This window comes from Elaeis guineensis, chromosome 10 (genome assembly GCF_000442705.2).
Source record: "Elaeis guineensis isolate ETL-2024a chromosome 10, EG11, whole genome shotgun sequence".
NCBI classification, from domain to species: Eukaryota; Viridiplantae; Streptophyta; class Magnoliopsida; order Arecales; family Arecaceae; genus Elaeis; species Elaeis guineensis.
The window spans coordinates 16219807-16240342 of NC_026002.2; the positions used below are offsets into that span (position 1 = coordinate 16219807).

Genomic DNA, 20536 nt, shown 5'->3' on the forward strand with positions numbered 1-20536 from the left:
AAGAAATCATCACATTGTGATAATCACTGCCGTGGTTCATGAAGAGCAAGTTGGATCCTCAGCAAAACTGCTCCAAGGAAACTCCACTGAAGTTATTCCTGATTAAAAAGGGACTACAAAAGGTACTTGTGTGTGAACATGGTTGTTAACTTGCAATGTCAAAAAATTGATGAAAATATCTCACTTGTCACTTGCTCTTAGGAATCTCTTTCCTGGCCCTTTTTTTGGTCCTTTTCTTCTTTGGTTATGGATGAGAGGAAGAGACTCCTCGACATTACAATTGTTGATGTAAGGTACCTCTAGCGTCCACCTGAACCCTAAATATGAGAGCAGCAAGGGCGTCACCATTCCCTTCATGCCTCATGTTAGTAGTTGAACCCCTGTCAGAGGCATCATGCGAGCAAACTTGATGCCATTCACACTGAGGAGCCCAAACTAATATCAGCTGTCACATGAGAGATGCAGTATTTGTCTTTTGCTGGGTCTGTCATGCCATTCACACTGAGGAGCACAAACTAATACCAGCTGTCACATGAGAGATGCAGTATGTTGTCTTTTGCTGGGTCTGTCATGTTGCACGATAGAATTGCTGGAATTGTACAAGGTGTGAAGAATGTCAACTAGGTTATGGAACTTCAGATGCAAGAAGATCGCTTACAAATTTGCTTGAAGATAGTTGAGCAAAGCAGTATAAGCCATGAACGGTCAATCTATTTAAAGATAGTTGAGCAATTAGCAATATCAAAATCAGAAAGGTCCAATTTGATGGACTCTGCCCTTTGCCATGTGGAATATCGGTAGCCAATGATGCTTGATCAGAAAAGTAGCTTTCAAGAGTTACTACTCGGAATGGTGAATAAATTGTCATCCACCTGAAAATCTTTCTGCACTGGAAAAAGTGACCAAAATTTACAGTCTGTCGTACAAATGACAGCTCCCATTTTGGGGGCATTAACAGGCGTTTTTCAGACATGAATCAACAGCAGCATTAAAGCCAAGGTTTGTTACAGCATCTATTATACAACTAAAAGACCACCCAGTTCTGATCAGTAATCCAGCCACAAAAGCTGGAACTGCAATTGGGAACAAAATGCTATGTGCAACTCTGACCAATGAATGAACTGTAAGTTTGTCGAGTGAGAAGCAGTCCCTAACGTTAGTACATCCCTTTAAAGATAGGGCTGGTACGGCATATGCTTGCTCCATATTCCTCATATTCTTCTTTTGTGTGACAAGACTGTTAAAGAAAAAAGAAAAAGGAATTAACTTAAAGACATGTCTTAGCCTTAAATATAACACAGAAAACATCAAAACAGGGAAACATAGAAAGGATGGCAGAACAGTGGTTACTATATATAATTTTGTAAAATCCGCTATTTCTGGTATGCTGAAATTCATTGCATCTTATTTGCAAAGCAGTGAGACATACTATGTGCAAAACTGTTGAAATGAATAAAACTAGACTACATTGAGTATAGCCAGTCAGCAAGTGATCACTTGGACATGGAGAATCAAGAGAACTCTAGCTTGCCATTATTACCACTGCCACATGGGACCTACGGAAGGCCATGGCTGCTGGGGTTCTTGAGAGGAGACAGCCAAAGTTGCATGCATCATAGAGGAATTGACCTTCAAGTAAAGGCACACTTGACCATAATTTAGGGGTTCTACCACTGGATTGGATCAAAATCAATATTTGATTGTTCCATTGATGATTCCTAGACACTGATAGGAGCCAGCATCATCGTTAGGAACCAACAAAATACCAACGTTACCGCAAAATTCATGTATACCCTAACTTAATCTGCTCTTGGGACTGATCTGTTGCCTACCTAGAATGTCTAAATGAAAGGTTTAAAGATGGAGTGGCATGATCATCCTTGAAACTGATTGTGATGACATCGCCAGTCTTGTTTGCAGACCAAGTGTCTTGCTGCACTTGTATCCAAAACATTATGGATAACATTTGACCACTTGTGGGCTGTTTTGGGAAGGTTAATCATTGATGCCTCTTTGATTCAAAGAGATTGTAACTGTGGTGTGGTTTGGCATGCTAAAATGGCAAGCACAAAACATAGAGAAAGAATTGGGCTCGAGGAAGATTGCACTGAACTTGATCAGTTTTTGGTCATTGATGGCACAATTTGTGTAATTTGATATAATTACATGGTGTAATTTGTGTAATTTGGTCATTGCATGGTGTCAGTTTTTGGTCCTCATGGTATTGTTGGTTGTATGATTCTCTGTTTTATCCAAAGAAAAAGGCAAATGTCAACGACACCACCCAGGGTTGCTGGTTATACCATGAGGACCCGTGCCTAAAGTTTAGATCCAGGACTCATAGCTGACACCATGCAGAAACACACTTGTCCAATGATATATAAATTGACCCAATAGCCCATCACACCCAAAAAATCAGACTTAAGTAATTTCCAATTCCTCAGCACTTAAAGATTTCTTCAACGTTTCATAGTATTTTATCTTATAATTTAGAGGATCTTGAAATGATTGGTTAGGGAAGTACATTGAGTTGTATGGCTTAGATGCCCATTAACCTCAGATGTTGCCATTGTTCATTCAACATTCTCCTCTTCAATAGCAACGTCAAAGGTGCAACCCCTCTGACCAAAAGCCTAAGACCACCTTTTATTACAGTCAGAGTTTAAGAGAATGAAAATTATTACTTGCAAAATAATCACCTAGTCTCATTCACTCTCAGCTTTGTATGTCCAATTTTCATTTGTTTACTCTCTATGTAAGACACGGCTTAATTTATTGTTGATCAGGACACTAGTATATTTGGCATTTATTATTAACTAATCTAGAATGACATAGTTGTACTTACTAAAGAAGAAATCATTTGTAAATCCTCTTAAATTGCGTGTACTTCCATTCCATATATCTATATATATATCTATGTGTGTGTGTGTGTGTGTGCTGCAAAACTTCATGTATATTGCAATAATTCTCATTCTTAGTGCGTTGTGATAAAAATTCATGTATTACACTTTAATTGCAAGATTATTCATCAAGTTCATTGGGTTGTATCACCAAACCATTCCATTGGGTTGTATCACCAAATCAGTAAATAATAATCTTCAACAATAGGACTATAAATGACATAAAATAGAGGATGAAAGCAAACCAGCTGAGAGAAAGCATACCTCATAAAATTCCGGCATAGATGCAACTGCAGAACCTCCAAACCAGACTGCAATTTTCTGTATAGGATGGCTCACTACATTAACTTCCACGGGTTGAGACTGGGGAGCCAAAGAAAGCTCAATGGTCAGAAGTGCACAAAAAACCAAAGAAATTTAATAAAATTACACCTACTTTTATATCCACCCCATGTCGGGCATTGGATGCATCAATCCGATCATCCACTATCTTCTTCAAATCCTGCTGCAACCTTTTATGGAAGTCCTTGAACATGGTTGATCCTCCAGATAATACTATGTTCTGAGACCAATTCCAAACTGGTCAGTCAAAGAGCTAAACTAGAAGCTAACTTTAGCATTGCTAGTATTCTCCTACTCGTTTTTCTTCAGAGAAAACTATAAAAAAGTAGGTTTGTATTGTTGAAGTAAATTTTATATTTTACCTTATATAGAGCCCTCCTTGTATCAATTGGTGATGACTGAACACACTGGTCAATCATATCAGGCAAAGAAGTAGTAAAATCACTATTATAGATCTCAGGATGAAAGAATACCTGGATAAAATTGAACCATTGGTAAATTGGTGCACAAGAAGATGCCATCAGAGAACTCATTCCCAAATAACATATGAAAACAGAAAACAAGCATGTCACCCTTTTCAATAAATTATAAATGTTAATCCAAAAACCTGATAATATGATTCAACACAGATCAATGCATTATGTGTTTCCTTGGCCTTTTTCATAATATAGACCAAGGTCCACTATCTTGATGCTGGGTACTGTATCAGTACCTTACCAGTTCGGTATGGTATGATATGCATCCTGTGTCGAAATAGACGTCAAACTATTTTTCTCAATTTTTATCTTGGTACAATTCGATATGGGTCAGTATGCACCTCAATACAGGGCGGTATGCCTTGGTACAGGCAATAGGGCTTGTACTGACTCGAAGTGGGGTTTTGTATCGGTCTCCTCTCGATTGGTATGCCCCATACAGACGGTACGGGATAGTACCGCAGACCATGATATAGACTTAAAGGATCAGCAAAGTTGACCCAACAAACATCTCTATTCTTTCTTCCTCTATGCCATTTCCTTCCTTTCTTCTTATGCCTTTAATATTCTAATCTATAAATATCTCATTTCCATTGCTTATTTATCCTTCCTATGCCTAATTCTATTACCTAAGGGAATTTTTCCTTCATCTTTTTTTATCTGGAGAATGGGTATAAGTGAATTGTTCCTAGCCTTTAGGCATGAATTTGAACACATTGACTCTAATTATCTCTAGATAATGACAACCAATTACTTAGATCGACGTTTTCAATATTGATATCAGACCTCATAACAAGCTTACCATACAGGTCAGGTTGATATGATACACACTCGTACAGACACATGGTACATTGTTGGAGGCAAAACAACAACTGAACCATATGCTAGTACATTACAATATCAAGCACCTGTACCCTACTGGTACTTCTCCGGGTTAGTACAACACACCTAGTGTTGGCAAGTGTGGGTTGGTATAGACAACCACAACTTGATAATGCAATTGTTAGAAAACTTATATCTTGAGAAAAAACTCAGAAGAAAGTTGATTCAGCCAAGAAGGAAGAACATGATTCTAGCTAGCCATTGCAAGAGGGTACTTAAAGGCAACAATAAAAAAAAAAAAAAAAAGAATATGAGAAAGTTTTATCTCAACAATCTAGAACTGGTTATATATTTGGAATGGGAAGTCTCCACAAGAGAGTATAAAACAAATTTATTTTGAAAGATAATAAAATTTAGTCAATCAAATAAGAAACATGTTAAAAGGTCTTTTATTTTATGAATGTAATCAGTACTCTTGGGTTAACAAAGGCAAAGTATAGAAATCAAACCTCAGGTCCAAGGAACCGCTCATATCCAATGTCACATAAGTATGATGCCCCAGTCTTGGGTTTGATGCCCGCCCATTGCTTGATGTACTTATCAGGTTTCTTATCATGTTTATTATACTCCTGAAATCATCAAAAAAAAAAGATAATTAGTAGATCCTTCTATGCATGATCAATCCCTTTGACGGAGATGCACTAATTCTGGCTGGCTGTACACATGCTTGCAAGATGATGATGATGATGATCTGTTCAGAATGGCAGATCCTACACTTTAACTGATCTAGTAAAGGCATGGGGGCCCCTATATACTGCTGAGAGTTGAATACGCATTCTACAAAAAATTAGGCATGTTCTCATGCTAGCTAAGATGTTATTCTAACTTGATATGAAAAATATAATATGAAATTATGCTAACAAAGAAGAAAGATCTCCTTGATGCTAGAGCAAAAGCAAACAAATAAATAGAGGACATAAAGTGCCCTAACTGCCCTAATACCTAGGTAAGGTATGAGGGCCCATATCTTAACCCCTCAATATTTGGGAATCAATACCAGCTTCCCATCAAAAATCAGAAGTAGAGGGAAGAAATGATGCAAATTTTGAAATTATAAAATCTTGTGATAGATCGGGATGATGTTATGGTTTCAAGGATGCTACAAGAAATGATTTTTAATACTGTATGCTTATATGTAGTCCTTACCTCAACATTTGAAATTGCAAACCTATAAATCATTTAAAAATACAGATTCTTGTTTTAGTCAATACAAAATCATCTTAAATCCAAATACTTTTCCCTTTTTAGCATAACATATATTTTAATTTTTATGTAATAAATCTGCATTTAATCATGACAACCATTCCTCTTATCCTTTCCAATATTTATTTATTTCATAGAAACCTAATTTGTTGTTCTGAGTAGGAAGAGATGATGATAAAGTTGTCTGAAGATAATCATAAGCCCTTATGACTAGTCTAAAGCTTCTCATAGATAATCATAATCATCTTAATCTGTATGTGCTAGAGACATCAGCAATTTATGATAAGAAAAGATGATATAAAAGTTCCAAAAGCAACAACAAGGGGATGTTATGCAACCATGGCAATATTCCTAATTAGCATGTAAAAATTACCTTCACAATGTCTGAACAAGTGTAACAATACATTTCTTTCACCTTCCGGGCTATATCAAGAGAGTCCTCTGGTGGTATAAGTTCTCCTCTTTCCTGTATAAATCCCAAGATGTGGCCAATTGTAAATAGATCATAGCATTCTGTATGCTCTTTGGGAAAACAATGACAAGCGTATTCTAACTCTTGTTAAGAAAGTTTTCCAGAACAAATTTTGTAAAATTATAAAAAGATCAGCTTGGATCTGCTCATGCAAAATGAAACCAGATTACTAATTCTCCTAATAATAAGAGGGTTTATTATTGAAAATATGGTATACTGCCTACTCATTGTCGAGCTAATTCTTATATCTCTTCCTTCGTTTGTAATTTCTCTCTTACCAAGGACCAAAGCCAAAAGAAGGCCATGTACATGTGAATTCTTCAAATAATTTAAAATGGCAGGTGAATTTTAGCATTCACCAAAAGGAAAACTCCTATATAACAAATTTATCAAATAGTCAATTAATACATTCAGTAAATTTTGTATTGCTAAAAAAAGGTTTTATAGCCTTCTAAGATTTAAAAATTAAAACACTAAAAGAATTTCTTGTTAGCTATTGATAACAAGCATAAGTCACACATTGGTTTTCAGAATGAAACTAAAGTTATAGCTCCTGCTTCCAGCTTATGTGAGCAGGATAATACAATATGTTAGCTGCCAACAACTTCAAACGGTCATCCACATCTCATCCCATCCAAATTAAACGTAGTTGCATAAGGTACATCATTGATGTTGCATAAACTTAATACTAGATTGACAGTAATTTGAAGAACCACGGGGCATTTAGTCTCTCTCCTTTGAGCAAACTGTTCTAGCTGCATGGCCTGGAGACCGGGGGCCTCTAGAAACTAAACAGAAAGATATATAACTTAATAACCAACATATGGAGAAATAGTGGCATATTTGACATCTAACTACTCTTTCAGTCTCTAAATGCATGTGACCTAGAAAAACTATATGCTTATTCCTGAGATACATGCTATGATTTTCATGCTATGAAAATCTAAGTTCTTTTTTTCTTCTTCTGATGTAAGTTATTTGTTCCTATCTTCCATCTTTAATATGTAAATATTCTCTGGACATTGACTATGAGCATTCCAATCACGAAGTAAGAATACATCTTATGATTTTAAAACATGGTTTTCAGAATATCATAAAAACTAGGACTCTTAGCAGATATTTCTGATTTTTTGATGGAGAAAGTTTTCATAAACATCCCCTCCTCCAAATAATTTCTATCTTGCCATGGATCAATCAAAATTCAAACTCAATCGGAAAACCTATGCATCTATTTGTTTTACATGACATCAATAATTTACAGGAAATGAAACATTGAAATACTTGAATCAGAAAATAAAAAGAAAAGAAAAGAAAAGAGAAACACATAGCTCATTCTCATAGTCTGTTCAAATATTTGATGAATGATTTCCTCCAATATTTAGCAGATTTCAACCCCAGAAAATGTTATACATGCATTTGAAAGCAAAAAAGAGAGATTGTGGACACTGACTGAGTCCAATACATTGGTCCATAAAGATTTGTTTGCTCAGTCTCCTCTAGCACTGACACATAACACACTTGTGTCATATCATATAATGGCATTATGTGCTAACACAGAATACATGATGATAGCAAAAGACACACTCATATAACGGCCCTAAGTTATGTGCAGAGTATTCTGAATTAAAAGTCATTGGCTTTTACCTCCCTTTCTCTAAAAAGGGGGGGAAAAAGGACAAAAGCATCCATATCTGACATTGCATTCATATCCATAGCTGCATGCAATCTTCTGGTGAAATGCTAATTACAAAAGTCATGCGCTTGACCTGAAACTGCATGGCAGTTTTACTAAAATTTCCAAGGAAACTTGGTACAAAATGCCTGCTTGAACTGACATGATGCATCAGATGCTTTGCTAGCTGTGCACCTTGCATGTTATCATCACTGCTGAATTGCCTGTTTAAGTTACTCTTCAAGCAAAATCCATTTTGAGCCATTTATCAAATTCCTTGCGTGGATTCAGCTCTTCTCCATCGAGCCACCTCAGCATAGAACTTAGTAGCAAGAAGCTTGTATTTAGTGTCATGAACCTGCTTTGGACTTTCTTCAAAAAATCATCTCATCCCACTCTTAAGTGTTTCTTCATTCTTTTTTCTGGTTGAGTGGAGAGAGATTTGCACCTTGTATCTGTTCTCAGACCCCCTCCCACTTCAGGTAACCAGGGAGTACAATGAGGTGCAGCCAGATATCAACTTGAATGTGACTCTACTGTTGGTTTAAGATTGTCAAGGTCAACTCAAGCAAGTTAATTCAAGAGGAGGTTGTCTCAGCACTTATTGTGGCTACTATCTAGTCTTAAATATCTAAGTTCATCACAATATAATATATATCCATGTTCTTTCACGTGAATAGAAAATGATTTTAATTGTTTGTCCATATCATGGATTGATGTAATGAATATATAAAATAGCCTATAGCTAGCGGTTGTATGATAAACTGTCATGATACATGTCATGATAGGTCATTATATCAGCTAACAGCAGCCACTGTTTAGAAATATCATAAGTCATATATAAATGTTCTTAAATATGAACCCAGATAATAGTTTGTTATCACATACAACCGTTTCATTCAACTCATGAACAGCAAATGAGAGACTCAGAGTCAGCAAACTACAACTTATACATGAGAAAGCAAGACTCTCATTGCTTATGGTCGGCAAACATAGTTAATTACAGATAGTATATCAAGTTGGAAATATGATTAAATCTGAGAAATAAATTACTGTACAAGTTTGGTCACCAAGATAAAAATACTGAATGAAGATATTACTTCACAATATTTCATCAGTTAAGGGGGAAAAAGGATCCTGCTTGAAAAGCAATGCAGCAAATAAAGCTTAGCCGCATCAACTGCTTACAGTTTACTTTTAGAACATCAGAAGCATATTGGAGTAACGTGCATCCAGACAAAACATAATCCTAGACAATGTAGACCTCAAAAAGGTGACAAGAAGAATCATGTACCCGTAAAAGTTGCAAAACAAACTGAGTTACATCATTTCCTGCAATTGGGAAAGATTTGATGCTGCTCCCAATCACATAACCATCCACAACTGGAACAATATGTGTGGCCCCATCTCCAATATCAACTACAACCCCTGTCATTTCAGACTGAGAAAAGATACAGATCAACCTTAAAGAGAACGATGTTTCACTTTATAAATTTCAAAATCATGAATACATGGAATTCTTTTTCCAGATATGTCATTCAGCATAATCTTAAGACAGAAGATGATTCATTTAAACAAATATCAATATACTAGTCCCAAGAGCTGCAAAATTGAAGTGCACCAGCCCAAGCGTAATTGAGGTTTGAACTAGCTTTAGACTTAGCTATTTTAATGTTCTTAGTTGTACTTTCTGTTAAATTTCTTTCTAATGGAGTCCAAGTAGTCTTATATTTAACTGTTATAGGAGGAAGTTAGGTATTTTCTATTTTCTAAAGGGTTTTGTACTTATTTTTGTGCCTCTCTGTAGTAAGTCTATCAGTCTTTGAGTCCTATTTTGAGTAGGAATAACATCTAAATTTCCTACTTAGAGTCCAGGTCAGATTAGGTAACTTTAAATTGCGATTCTGATTTGCAAACATTTTGATGGTTTCAGATTGGGGAATCATCAAAACTGAAACTGACATCAAAACTGGATGCTTTTAAATTTTTAAACTCGTCACCGAAACCATCCCCATTTAATGTTAGTTAAAACCTCCCCATTTGGTTCGGGGACAGGTAAAATATTTGGGTATATATGTTGCAAAAATAAGATTCTAGATGATAAAATCCTTAGTAGCCCTGTTATGTCAACAATGCATCCTTTACTTCTAAGGAAACCTCATGGATTCGATATGACAGCAACTTCTTTGGGTTGTATCTGTCTCTTCCTCCAACTTCTGATCATCTTTGTTTATTTTGTGTAGGGCATCTGCTAAAACACGACAGGCCACAAATTGCTTAGGCCTTTTAATGGCAGAGTCCTAGTTCCCACAACTTCAATTATTTCCTGTAACTCCTCATGTCCATCAGGAGACAAAGTCCTATTTTGAGTCTATAATACATCCTGATGATTAACTATAGTCAAGAAGGTTCAAGTTCTTCACCACCTGCATACTTAAGATATCAATATTATCTTACACAAAGCCCAGAGGGTCTACCAGCCACAAACCAATCTCTATGAAAATATTGCATAATTTGACAGGTGAATGGAACACTATAAAGCTTATTTTAACACCCAGTTTATCACTCAGAAGTATCTGATGTTACTTAACCTGAAATGGCTGTTGATTACCATTGTTGTTGTTCTTCATGGACCTTTTCATCAAATGATGCAAAAACTATCTTTCTCCACAGTAATCTGTTTAGAAAGTTCTGCATGTGGCTAGTACCAAAGTTTCAACCATCTCTACACAAAGTCACATCATCTACAGGGACAAATAGCTTCCTTCTGCCTGGTTTGCACTGTGAACTAGTAAAATTTTATGCCATCCATTAGGTTCTTTTTATTGAACATGTTTGTCCTTTTACTATATCACAATAACAATGAAATTTTTTCCACCATTATGCCTATTAGGTGGATATATGAATCACCATAATCTGCTATGGGCCTTAAAGCATTGTTCAAGTTAATCACAACCCAGATGCCATCAGATATTCCAAGTTGTGGGTAGTTTCATCTACTTTACCGTGGAGTAGGAGCATTTAAATCGCACAACTACGGAAAACCCCCAAAGCAAATATAGCCACATCAATCTAGTTCTATGTTTAACATCCTGAACTATTAGATATCCCCTTGATGGCTTGATTTACACCAATTGGCACCCAATGCTTAAACCTGACCCAATCCTAATTCGCCCAGAATATATTTAGGGGATGTTTGGAGTCCTGTAAGTGGACCCACATGCAGCACAAATTGCAAGTATTCCAACCAAGGAGAGTCATCCTAAGCTCTAGCTCTTTACCGAGCCCCCCCTTTACCTTAACCTTGATCTAACCTTGGCTAGCTCACTTGTTTAAATTCCTACAACTCAAATTGCACATTAAGTGGAGTTGCTTGTTAGGGTGCAACTTAGGGCTATCTCTAGTTGGTCGACTTGTAGTCAAAATAGCCATGAAACTAGTTGTAGCTACTGGAGTAGGTATCTTAATTATTTTTAAAAAAGAAAAAGATTTTTCTACCCTCCTCCTACTCCTTCCCTTCCCCTCTCATGCTACTTCCCCACTCTCGAGTCCCCCGTTGCCACTACCCATGATACCACCACATGCCCTACCACCTCCAGGAGATATGGCCACCTTCTCCACCTCAAAATTCACCGCAGCAGATCATTCCTCCCCCTCCTTCCCTTCCTCTCTCCTCTGCCCCACTCCGCCCTTGAGTTCCTCTTCATCCCTACCCTTGACACTGCAACGGCCCATGTCACCTACAGGACCCCTGTAGCTGCCTTCTCCACCTCCGACTTCATTGCGCCGACCTCATCCTCCACTCCACCTCCTCCTTCGCCATCCACCCTCTCTACCTCTCTCCTCCTCTTCCCTCCTCGAGCCATGCACTGCCACTCGCTCCCTCCCCATGGGAGCCTATGCCCAAGCTCTCTCCAGCAGCGGCTTCAATGCTGACTTTTTTGTCCAGAACACCCTCATCATTCATGCAGGTTAAGTTCTCCAAGTTGGCATCCACTTGCAAGGCGTTTCTTGCAATGTTTGTTAAAGATGCCTCTGTTTTTCCCAAACTCTCCTCCAAACACAAGAAGTGAGCTTCCTTGTAAGTCATATTGCAACTTAAAGTTGCAATATTGCTTAATTTGCATTGTAAACTTCAACTACCAGGCTCCAAACAGCCCCTTATTGACAACTTAATCAATTGACCCTAGAGTCTAACTACTTATGGTTTGTATAAAAAAATTTTAAGATCTGAAAAAATGTCAAAAAAACCACCCCCATCTTTCATTTTTGAGAGCATCATTGTTTCAAAATTAGCGAGGCCATACAGTTTCAGTGTTACCATATATATATATATATATATATATATATATATATATATATCTACATGGTTGGAGTTAGCTACTTTCTCACCTAGACTGCCATAACGATGAAGTCATCCAAAACTTGGCTAGGTGTTTTATAGAACCAAGGGAATGGTTTTACCCTTTAATAGAGTGGCTGGTCTCCTCGCTTCACAAATAAAACTAAATAAACTCATAACTCTTTTATTATTACAAATTTGTGATGATTTGCCCTGTTGATCAAATGCACAATGACCATGAAATCCTAGTTGTTTGGTAGATCGATTTAGGATATCACATTTTAAAAGTGAAGAGACCAAACAACCTCAAGTAGCCCTGTTCTTTCAGTTAACGCCCCCAATTTGCACATGGCAATACATCAAATATCCAGCACCTATAAGATCATATCGCAACTAGACTGTCCTAACCTCAAGACAGAAATCCCATGACCTTCCATCATTTTAAAGATAGGATACTGGCAAAAGGAAATAGTCATTCTATGATTTTGCCAAGCCTTCAACTAGTAATCTAACTAGCAGTAAATCTTGAACAATAATATGAAAAGGAAAATATATGCTAGTTAATATTTTAAAGATAACCAACCTTTGAAGTTGCATATCCAGCAGAAAGAGCAAGAACAGGTTGGACAGCAATATACAGCCCAGGGACATTAAATGTCTCAAACATGATTTCTCCTGCATATTCGCGATCTTCAGGAGAATTGACTGGGCTCTTAGTCAGAAGAAAATAATGCTCTTCAGGATCACAATGCAGGTAATTAAAAATGGATTGCTGCCAAAATTTTTCCATCGTATCCCAATTCTCAACCTGCGAAGGGCACTATTAATTCCAAAAGAAGAGTGTCAAAGCATAAAACATAAGAATGCTAGATCTTTACCAGCCCATGACGTATAGGGTAATTGAGATTGTATATGCCACTGGAGCGAGACAGCGAAATAGCCTCCTCTCCAATAAAAAAATCAAGATCAGCCATTATGCCCGCATTATACTGTGCTAGACAATTTTCCTTATTAGCACCCTCTGATTGATTCAAGAAGGATTCGTTGACAGCTACTACAGTAGGGATGATGAAGCAAGGTTCAACATTACCAGAAAATCCCATTTTGGTATACCTAAATACAAGAAAATCTAATATTATCAATAAAAATAATATATAACCTTTTCAGAAGTCAGGACAATATTAAGATAAAGATGTAAAAGGGTATATCAAACTGTAAATGAGTATAAAAATTGTCAAGCATCCAAAAGAAAATCCTAAACATCATGTTGGAAGCATTACTCCGACATTATATCTGCATTATCATCAACCAGAATAATATCTATGAATTCCTAGTGAGCTACTTGTAATAAAAGAAAAAAAAGCTACAACATTTTCATGGAGAAATTCATAGGCCTCAAGTACCCATTTCCATCACCACCAAGTCAACTACTATAGGAAAGTCATATAACATTGACTTTGGGCATAGCACAGTCAGTCACATCTATACACCAACCCTTCATATTTAGAACATGTCTCAAAGAGGTTCATATAGGTCACTGTTGAGACCTCCCTTCATGTTTAGAACATGTCACGTAGAGGCTTACTTGGTTCATTGTCGACCTTTCCCTCTAGGAAATGGGAAGCAAAAGAAAGTACATCTTACCAATTCCATGATATATGATCCTCAAGTTTCCCCTCTCATATGCTCAGTCAAGTCATAGAAAAGGTAAATAACCTACTATAATAACCATGAACTTTCATCAACGAGGTGTATAGTCCATTTTATGACCTAAACATGAAGCCACTCCATCATTTGCAAGAGTAGGATATCCCCAAATCCCCATCCAAGCAGCATCAAGGCAGATTAAATGATTATGATCATATTTCTTCATCGCTGCGTTTATGTCCCACTAGTTGATAAACTCAGATTTTACCTTCGAACGAACATTAATTACATATCATCTCAAAACTTTAGAATACTAAAATGACAGTCATATGCAGGGACACAGCTGTCTTTTTAAACTTCTAAAAGTCATAATAAGGACCTACAGCTAGGAAATTACCTATAAATTCATGGTAGCTACTTACTCTGTCAAAAGTAAAAAAATGGTAATCTGCATCTATGCCCTTAAGCAATCTACACTAAGTGTTAGTTGAGCACTCACAATAAAAGCCTTACCGTATTCTCATATTAAAATCATTGCTACATTAACTATAAATAATATTGATTTATCAAGTTACAACTATGATTTTGTAACTTTTAAGACAAACTTTAATAATATTTTATTGGTTTTATTTTATACTGAAAACTTGACCAACAAGTACCTCCATGGCTCCATCAGAGCAATCCTCAGATCAGATATCACTGGGAGCCTGAGGTAAAATGAAGAGTGATAGCATTCCTATATAAAGGGGATCAGGTCAAAATAATGGATTAGAACAAGAAGGATGCTTCATCATAGGCATGATAAAACTGGATGTTTGAGTATCAGTTTTCTGTAAAAGGATCCTAAAGTAATCGGATACTCAATTCTATACAAGAATTTGTATTTGAAAGTGCAACAAAGTTGTAGCTCTATGATACTTCACTCACAATGTTAGAGCATTGCACCTGAAACATACAGGAAAGTTTTTTTTTTTTTTTTTTTAAGGAACTCACAAACTGCCCTTTCGAAATCTATTTAATAGTCTTGGAAAAGTTTGAGATCATACTGATTTGGAAATATTTCTGGATGATAAGGTATTTGTTGTGAAGAAAGTTAACCAGATCATAGATATCTAAGAATAGCATCATAAAGTCGCACATGCTAAAACTAACATAAAGAATGATAATACATGCCTCACTGTTGTCCAATGACCATTATAAGCATAACCAGAAACCTACAGAGTACAGACTGTATGGTACTCTTTACAGATTTGGAGCATTCTAAGAGTAAGGTAAAGGATAATGTTTCTGGAAATGGTGGAAAGATCTGTTTTTGAGAAGAAGCAAATGAGATATGTGGTAGTCCATAGATGCACAAACAAATTCTTGCTTTCACGTTGTCCCTTGAAAACTGCCATTCCTTTTTTTAAAAGAAAACAATGGTCAGAAAAAGGAACTTAAATCAGAAACAACTCTCAGAGCCTAGGGCTTTACGGGGATACATGTACATTTATATATATATATGTGTGTGTGTGTGTGTGTGTGAGCCACTCAATCTTATAAAGGATGGTATAGGAGTTTCATCATCATTGTCAGTCTTACAATTCAATTGAAACAAAGATTTAGTAATTCATTGTCAATGCCAACAAAAGTAAGTATTCCAAAAAGAAGACTAAGTACAGTTCAACAAAATAATATTTGAAGGCAGAAGATGCAGCTTCAACTATATGTCCTTGCCCTCCTCTTTAAACAGGGTTAGAGACATCAGCAACACCAACTTATAATAAGATATAAAAGTCATGCTCATGGCAAATTACCAATCTTCTTTCATGAATGTATTTTGAGTTACTTAGATGTTTCGGGAAGTCTGGAGCATCAGACTATCAGTTTCATGTATCATGATAGATAACAATGACTTCAACACCAACAAGGCGACAAGTGAAACTTAACAAAAAGATGACCTCACTAGTTCAAATATAAACATAATACCTCCAATAACTACTTACGTAACAGGGTTATAACTACATACGTAACAGGGTTATATCATTCATATAAGTAGAAACATGATAGTTTTACCTGACACAAGATAAGATGGTAAAACAGATAACATTTGAGTTTCCATTGGTCAACACTAGGGGTCCACCTTAAACTCACATCTCTTATGCTAGTCATAAATTAATTTCATATAGACTACTAAGAGGAAGTTTTCTGGTCTATGTATTTTGCACATTATAGTGTTGATTGATATTACAGCAATAAGATGTATGCATAACTTGAAAACAGAGGAACTAGTTGCCAAGTTAGGGATCTAATTAAGAAATAAATATGTACAAAGACAAAATTATTGCAAAAAGACATATGAATACAACCATGTAGGAATTGATGACTAAGAGAAATATTTAGTGATTGTTTTTGTTATTCTGCATCACGCAAAAATACATTAAAGAGGAAAAAAAACTGTGCTTGATGGTGTTGCATGCTTGTCATGCCCTTGAATATTATAATTAAGAAAACTATGAGATAGATGAACTAAAACAATGGCATCTAAGTCTCTTCCAGAATGCAAATGAGAATAAAGAGGCAATATAACAGACGATACTGTCAGAAAAACATAACTAAGTTGAAAAATGAGTATAGCCATCTACATGTAGCTGAATTATGCTCCATGGCCACATGTCATTCATTTAGTTTAAATTCTATTACTGCAAACAAGAAAAAACTAGAGAAGCAAAGAAAAGGAAATGTTTTCAGAGGAAAGTGCATCTCTGCACGGTTAGACGTTTCATAGACTTTGTTAATGCACCATGAAATATCATGAATAGATGAGGCTCCATTTCTTGAACACATCCTAAGACAAAATTAGCCAGAACTTCAACTTTCTTGATTGCATGATACAGATGATGGTCACTTTCACATATATTTTATTCTTGGGTCATCTCTCTCTCTCTCTCTCTCTGTGTGTGTGATACTTGGATTATGATTAATTCTGTTTTGTTCTAGAATTCAATATGCAATTTGTGGCCAGATATCCTTATTCTGCTAATCATAGAAGCCCTCGACGGATACTTCAAGAACCAGTACCATACCAAAACTAATCATCTCTTGCATCAAGAAGAAAGAAATATCTAAACAAAAACACGCAGGAACATGAGATCAATAAACCAATCGATCTGTATAGGGTAGTTTGATTCCATAACAACATAAAGAGCAAAGAACGAGAATAATATCATCCATGGATGTGGATCGTCAGAGGAAGATACCCAGTTCCGTTGTCAATGACGACGGCCGGTCGAGAAGCAGCGTCCATTCGGGAAGAAGAGAGGAGTGGATCCGCCACCGAGATCCAAGAGAAGCTCGGGGCATCCGCTCATGGTAATCCGGAGTGGTCTCGCAAAAGGCCGAGGAACTCCCTCACCTCCGTCGATGAGAAGAGCTAGGCGGCGAACGATCAGAACAACGATCTCCGGTGGCGGCGGCGGGCGTTTCTTTTCGTCTATGGTCTCGATCGGCGAAGGAGACACGATTTTCCGACTCGGTCTTGCTCGCGCTTCGTCTCGCACGAAAATGTTTACCGGTTCTTGGGCGACTTTCTTATATGCCCAAACCAAAAACAATTGTTGGCAAAGCGGGAAGGCGACGGAACACTGGAGGAAAATTAATAATATATATTGGTGCCGCTTAGCACGATCGTTTTCATGGCACCGCCTTCTACAAGAGTATTTGCTGGTTCTGTGAAATACCCAACTTTTTGTTTTTTTTTTTTTTTTTTGTACAGAAGTACCTAACATTCTTGGGACACCGGACATCCCCTACGGTGGGAACTTTGTTTCTCAATTTATGCATAATTTAACCATGTGGCACCATCAAATGATGAAGGACAAAGGTTGTACCATTTCGCATGAAGGTGAGAAATCCATCCACGAGCTTTTGTTCAATCATATATCGATCATATATGAGATAAATTTTAAATATTTATATAAAATTAATAATTTTAAATAATATATTTCGATTAATTTTTTTGATATAGTTGTGAATTCTGGCACATAATTTACGGTGGTGGATAAGAAAATACTAGCACAAGCCCATTGAGGCTAATCATGAGCTAATTATGGTAAGAATGCTATTTAAAAAATATATGAGATTTCGTATTGATGTATAATTTTTCATCGGCTATGCATTAAATAGATTTTAAATATTTATATAATATTAAAAAATTTAAATAATATCTTTTAGCTAGTTTTTGTTGCATGAAATTTTGAATTGTTATGTGCATGAATATTAAAATATTTTATAATTTGTGCAAAATATAATCCAATAACGAAAGATACAGGCTGAACACAACGATGAAACATGTAAGATATATCGAGATACCTTTTATCTTCCATCCCATTTGGGAGGGGGGACCAGTCAAGTCATATACGATGGAGGTGACATCAAAGAGCAATTTGGAAGAATTTTTGTGGCAATAATCAGCCCTGTTCAATCTTCAATATCAAAAGGATGAGCAAAAGTGAAGCCAGGCCAGGTTTGGATTGGGCATTGCCCACAGATCAATGCAATCTGGTATCGACCCGGCATTTGGGCCTACCTTCTAGGCCCCAAGTCTTGGGCTGGGCCTCAAACTGTCTGATCATTTCTTAATTTTTTTTAAAATATCACAAAATAATTAAATATATTTTAATAATATTAAATATGTATAATTAAATATTACTAAAAAACCTACAATATGCCTCTTATTCTGTTAAGTTTATATAACAATAATAATTATTAATTAAGTATATAAATATATCAAACAAAATCAAACAACATTAGAAAAAATAAAAAAAATCAGATCAGGCCGGAGTTGGGCCAAGCTTTAATCACCAACTCGAATCGTTGAACGAAAATAGAACTTGAGCACCGCATGCAGTAATTGGCTCACACATAGAGCCGGACAATATGTGAGAGAAAAAATAATTTTTTTTCGTCGGTTTCATGCACAGGCCAACCACCGCACGTGATGTGCGCATTCGTGCACCGCATGCGGTGCACAAAGAATTTTTCTTGTTGAACGAACTTTAAATTCTTGGCCTAAGCCAGCCCTAAAAGTTTCGTTCAGTGGGCCAGGCGGGCTACCCGGTCCATGAACAGTTCAAGGAAACAAATCCCACCATGATATTTGTAACGTGTTATAAACATAAAGACCCTACTATACTCTCAGGTTGACGCAGAGAATCAAAACCTTTAACAAGCTTTCGTCTTGGTTTTTTCTATTTCAAACACCATTTTAGGCTGTATACGGTTCTTGCATAAACCCAAATAACTGGGTAATTATGGAGTTGTACTATCTTCTCTTTGTAGAAAGACTTGTTTCTATTGAACACATCCCCTCAGCCCAAATATAAATATTTTGCTCAAAGGCACCTGATAAGTTTATCCCAAAAACTAAAATGCATCAATCTCGGAGAGGAATGAGAAAACATAAGATTGGTGGAAGAAATGATCTATAGTCCTTGAACACTCTCACTTGCATGCATAGCTTATGAAGAACATTTACTTTAGCCCCTTTCCCTTGAGCAACAGTTCAAAACACTTCTTTCACCAACCAGAGGGACCTCACTTGGTCCTAACCATGGAATTCTGTATCACATATGCCACAAGACCCCCTAACTTACATATGGAAGCTTAGAATTTTCGGTCCTTTCTGAAGTAGAATGAACCAGTGACTTTGTTGTAGACATTGCCTTTCTTGCAATTTTGATCAAGACCTTGACTATAATTATATTCAAGTTAAGTTGTTGTGGATTAATCTCCATGGCAGCTAACCTTCATAGTGCTCAAGATATTTTTAAAAAATGTTGTCCGAATAAGTAAAGGTCACCGAGGGGATCTTACCTGGTCCAAGTCCATGGACTCATTTCGTTTGCGAATTTTTTTTAAAATAATTATTTTTTAAAAATAAAATTTTGATATATTTAATTAATAAAAAAAATAATTTATTATATAATGATTTATATTTGATTGAGCATCTATTTTTTTAAAAAAACTATATGGAATACTTATTATACCTTTAATAGATATAGGGCCATACATATTTACTACTAAATTTTTCAAAAATAATAATATTATATTTATATTAATATAAATATGATATCAATATATTATAATATAATATTAAATTATAATAATTTATTATATTAATATAATATTAATATATATTAATATGATTTTAATATAATAGATTTATTAATATAAATATAATATTAAATACAATATCATATTAATATAAATATTAATATGTCAATATAAATACTATATTAATATTAATAAAAATATTATATTAGTATAAATATTAAAATAATATTATAATAGAATAAATATTATAATATTAATATTAATATAAACTTATATTATATTTATATAAATATTAGAATAATATTGATATAGAGATCTTGGCATATATCACTATTCAGTATTTCATTCTAACTATTCATTGATATTGTGTAAAATTTTAGTTGTCAATCTGAAAAGGATATATTTGAAAAGAAAAAAGCACCATCAATTCTCATCTCATGGAAAGTTTCAAAATCTATCTCCTGAATTTTTACTTCTCATAAAATATGAAAAGCATCTTCTCATCGA

The 20536-nt window shown here is 35.7% G+C and overlaps 1 protein-coding gene across 1 annotated transcript; it reads right to left on the reverse strand.

The window, feature by feature from the left end:
* Positions 1-841: 841 nt before the first annotated feature.
* LOC105052981 (actin-related protein 3) lies at positions 842-17554 on the reverse strand. The gene is made up of 10 exons (XM_010933970.4): positions 17176-17554; positions 13168-13402; positions 12873-13097; positions 9242-9388; positions 6177-6269; positions 5050-5169; positions 3605-3715; positions 3337-3462; positions 3165-3263; positions 842-1237 (listed from the first exon to the last, which is right to left on the reverse strand). The coding sequence occupies exons 1-10, from the start codon at positions 17220-17222 to the stop codon at positions 1157-1159; spliced, it is 1284 nt and encodes a 427-aa protein (XP_010932272.1). The 5' UTR covers positions 17223-17554; the 3' UTR covers positions 842-1156.
* Between the last annotated feature and the right edge of the window lie 2982 nt (positions 17555-20536).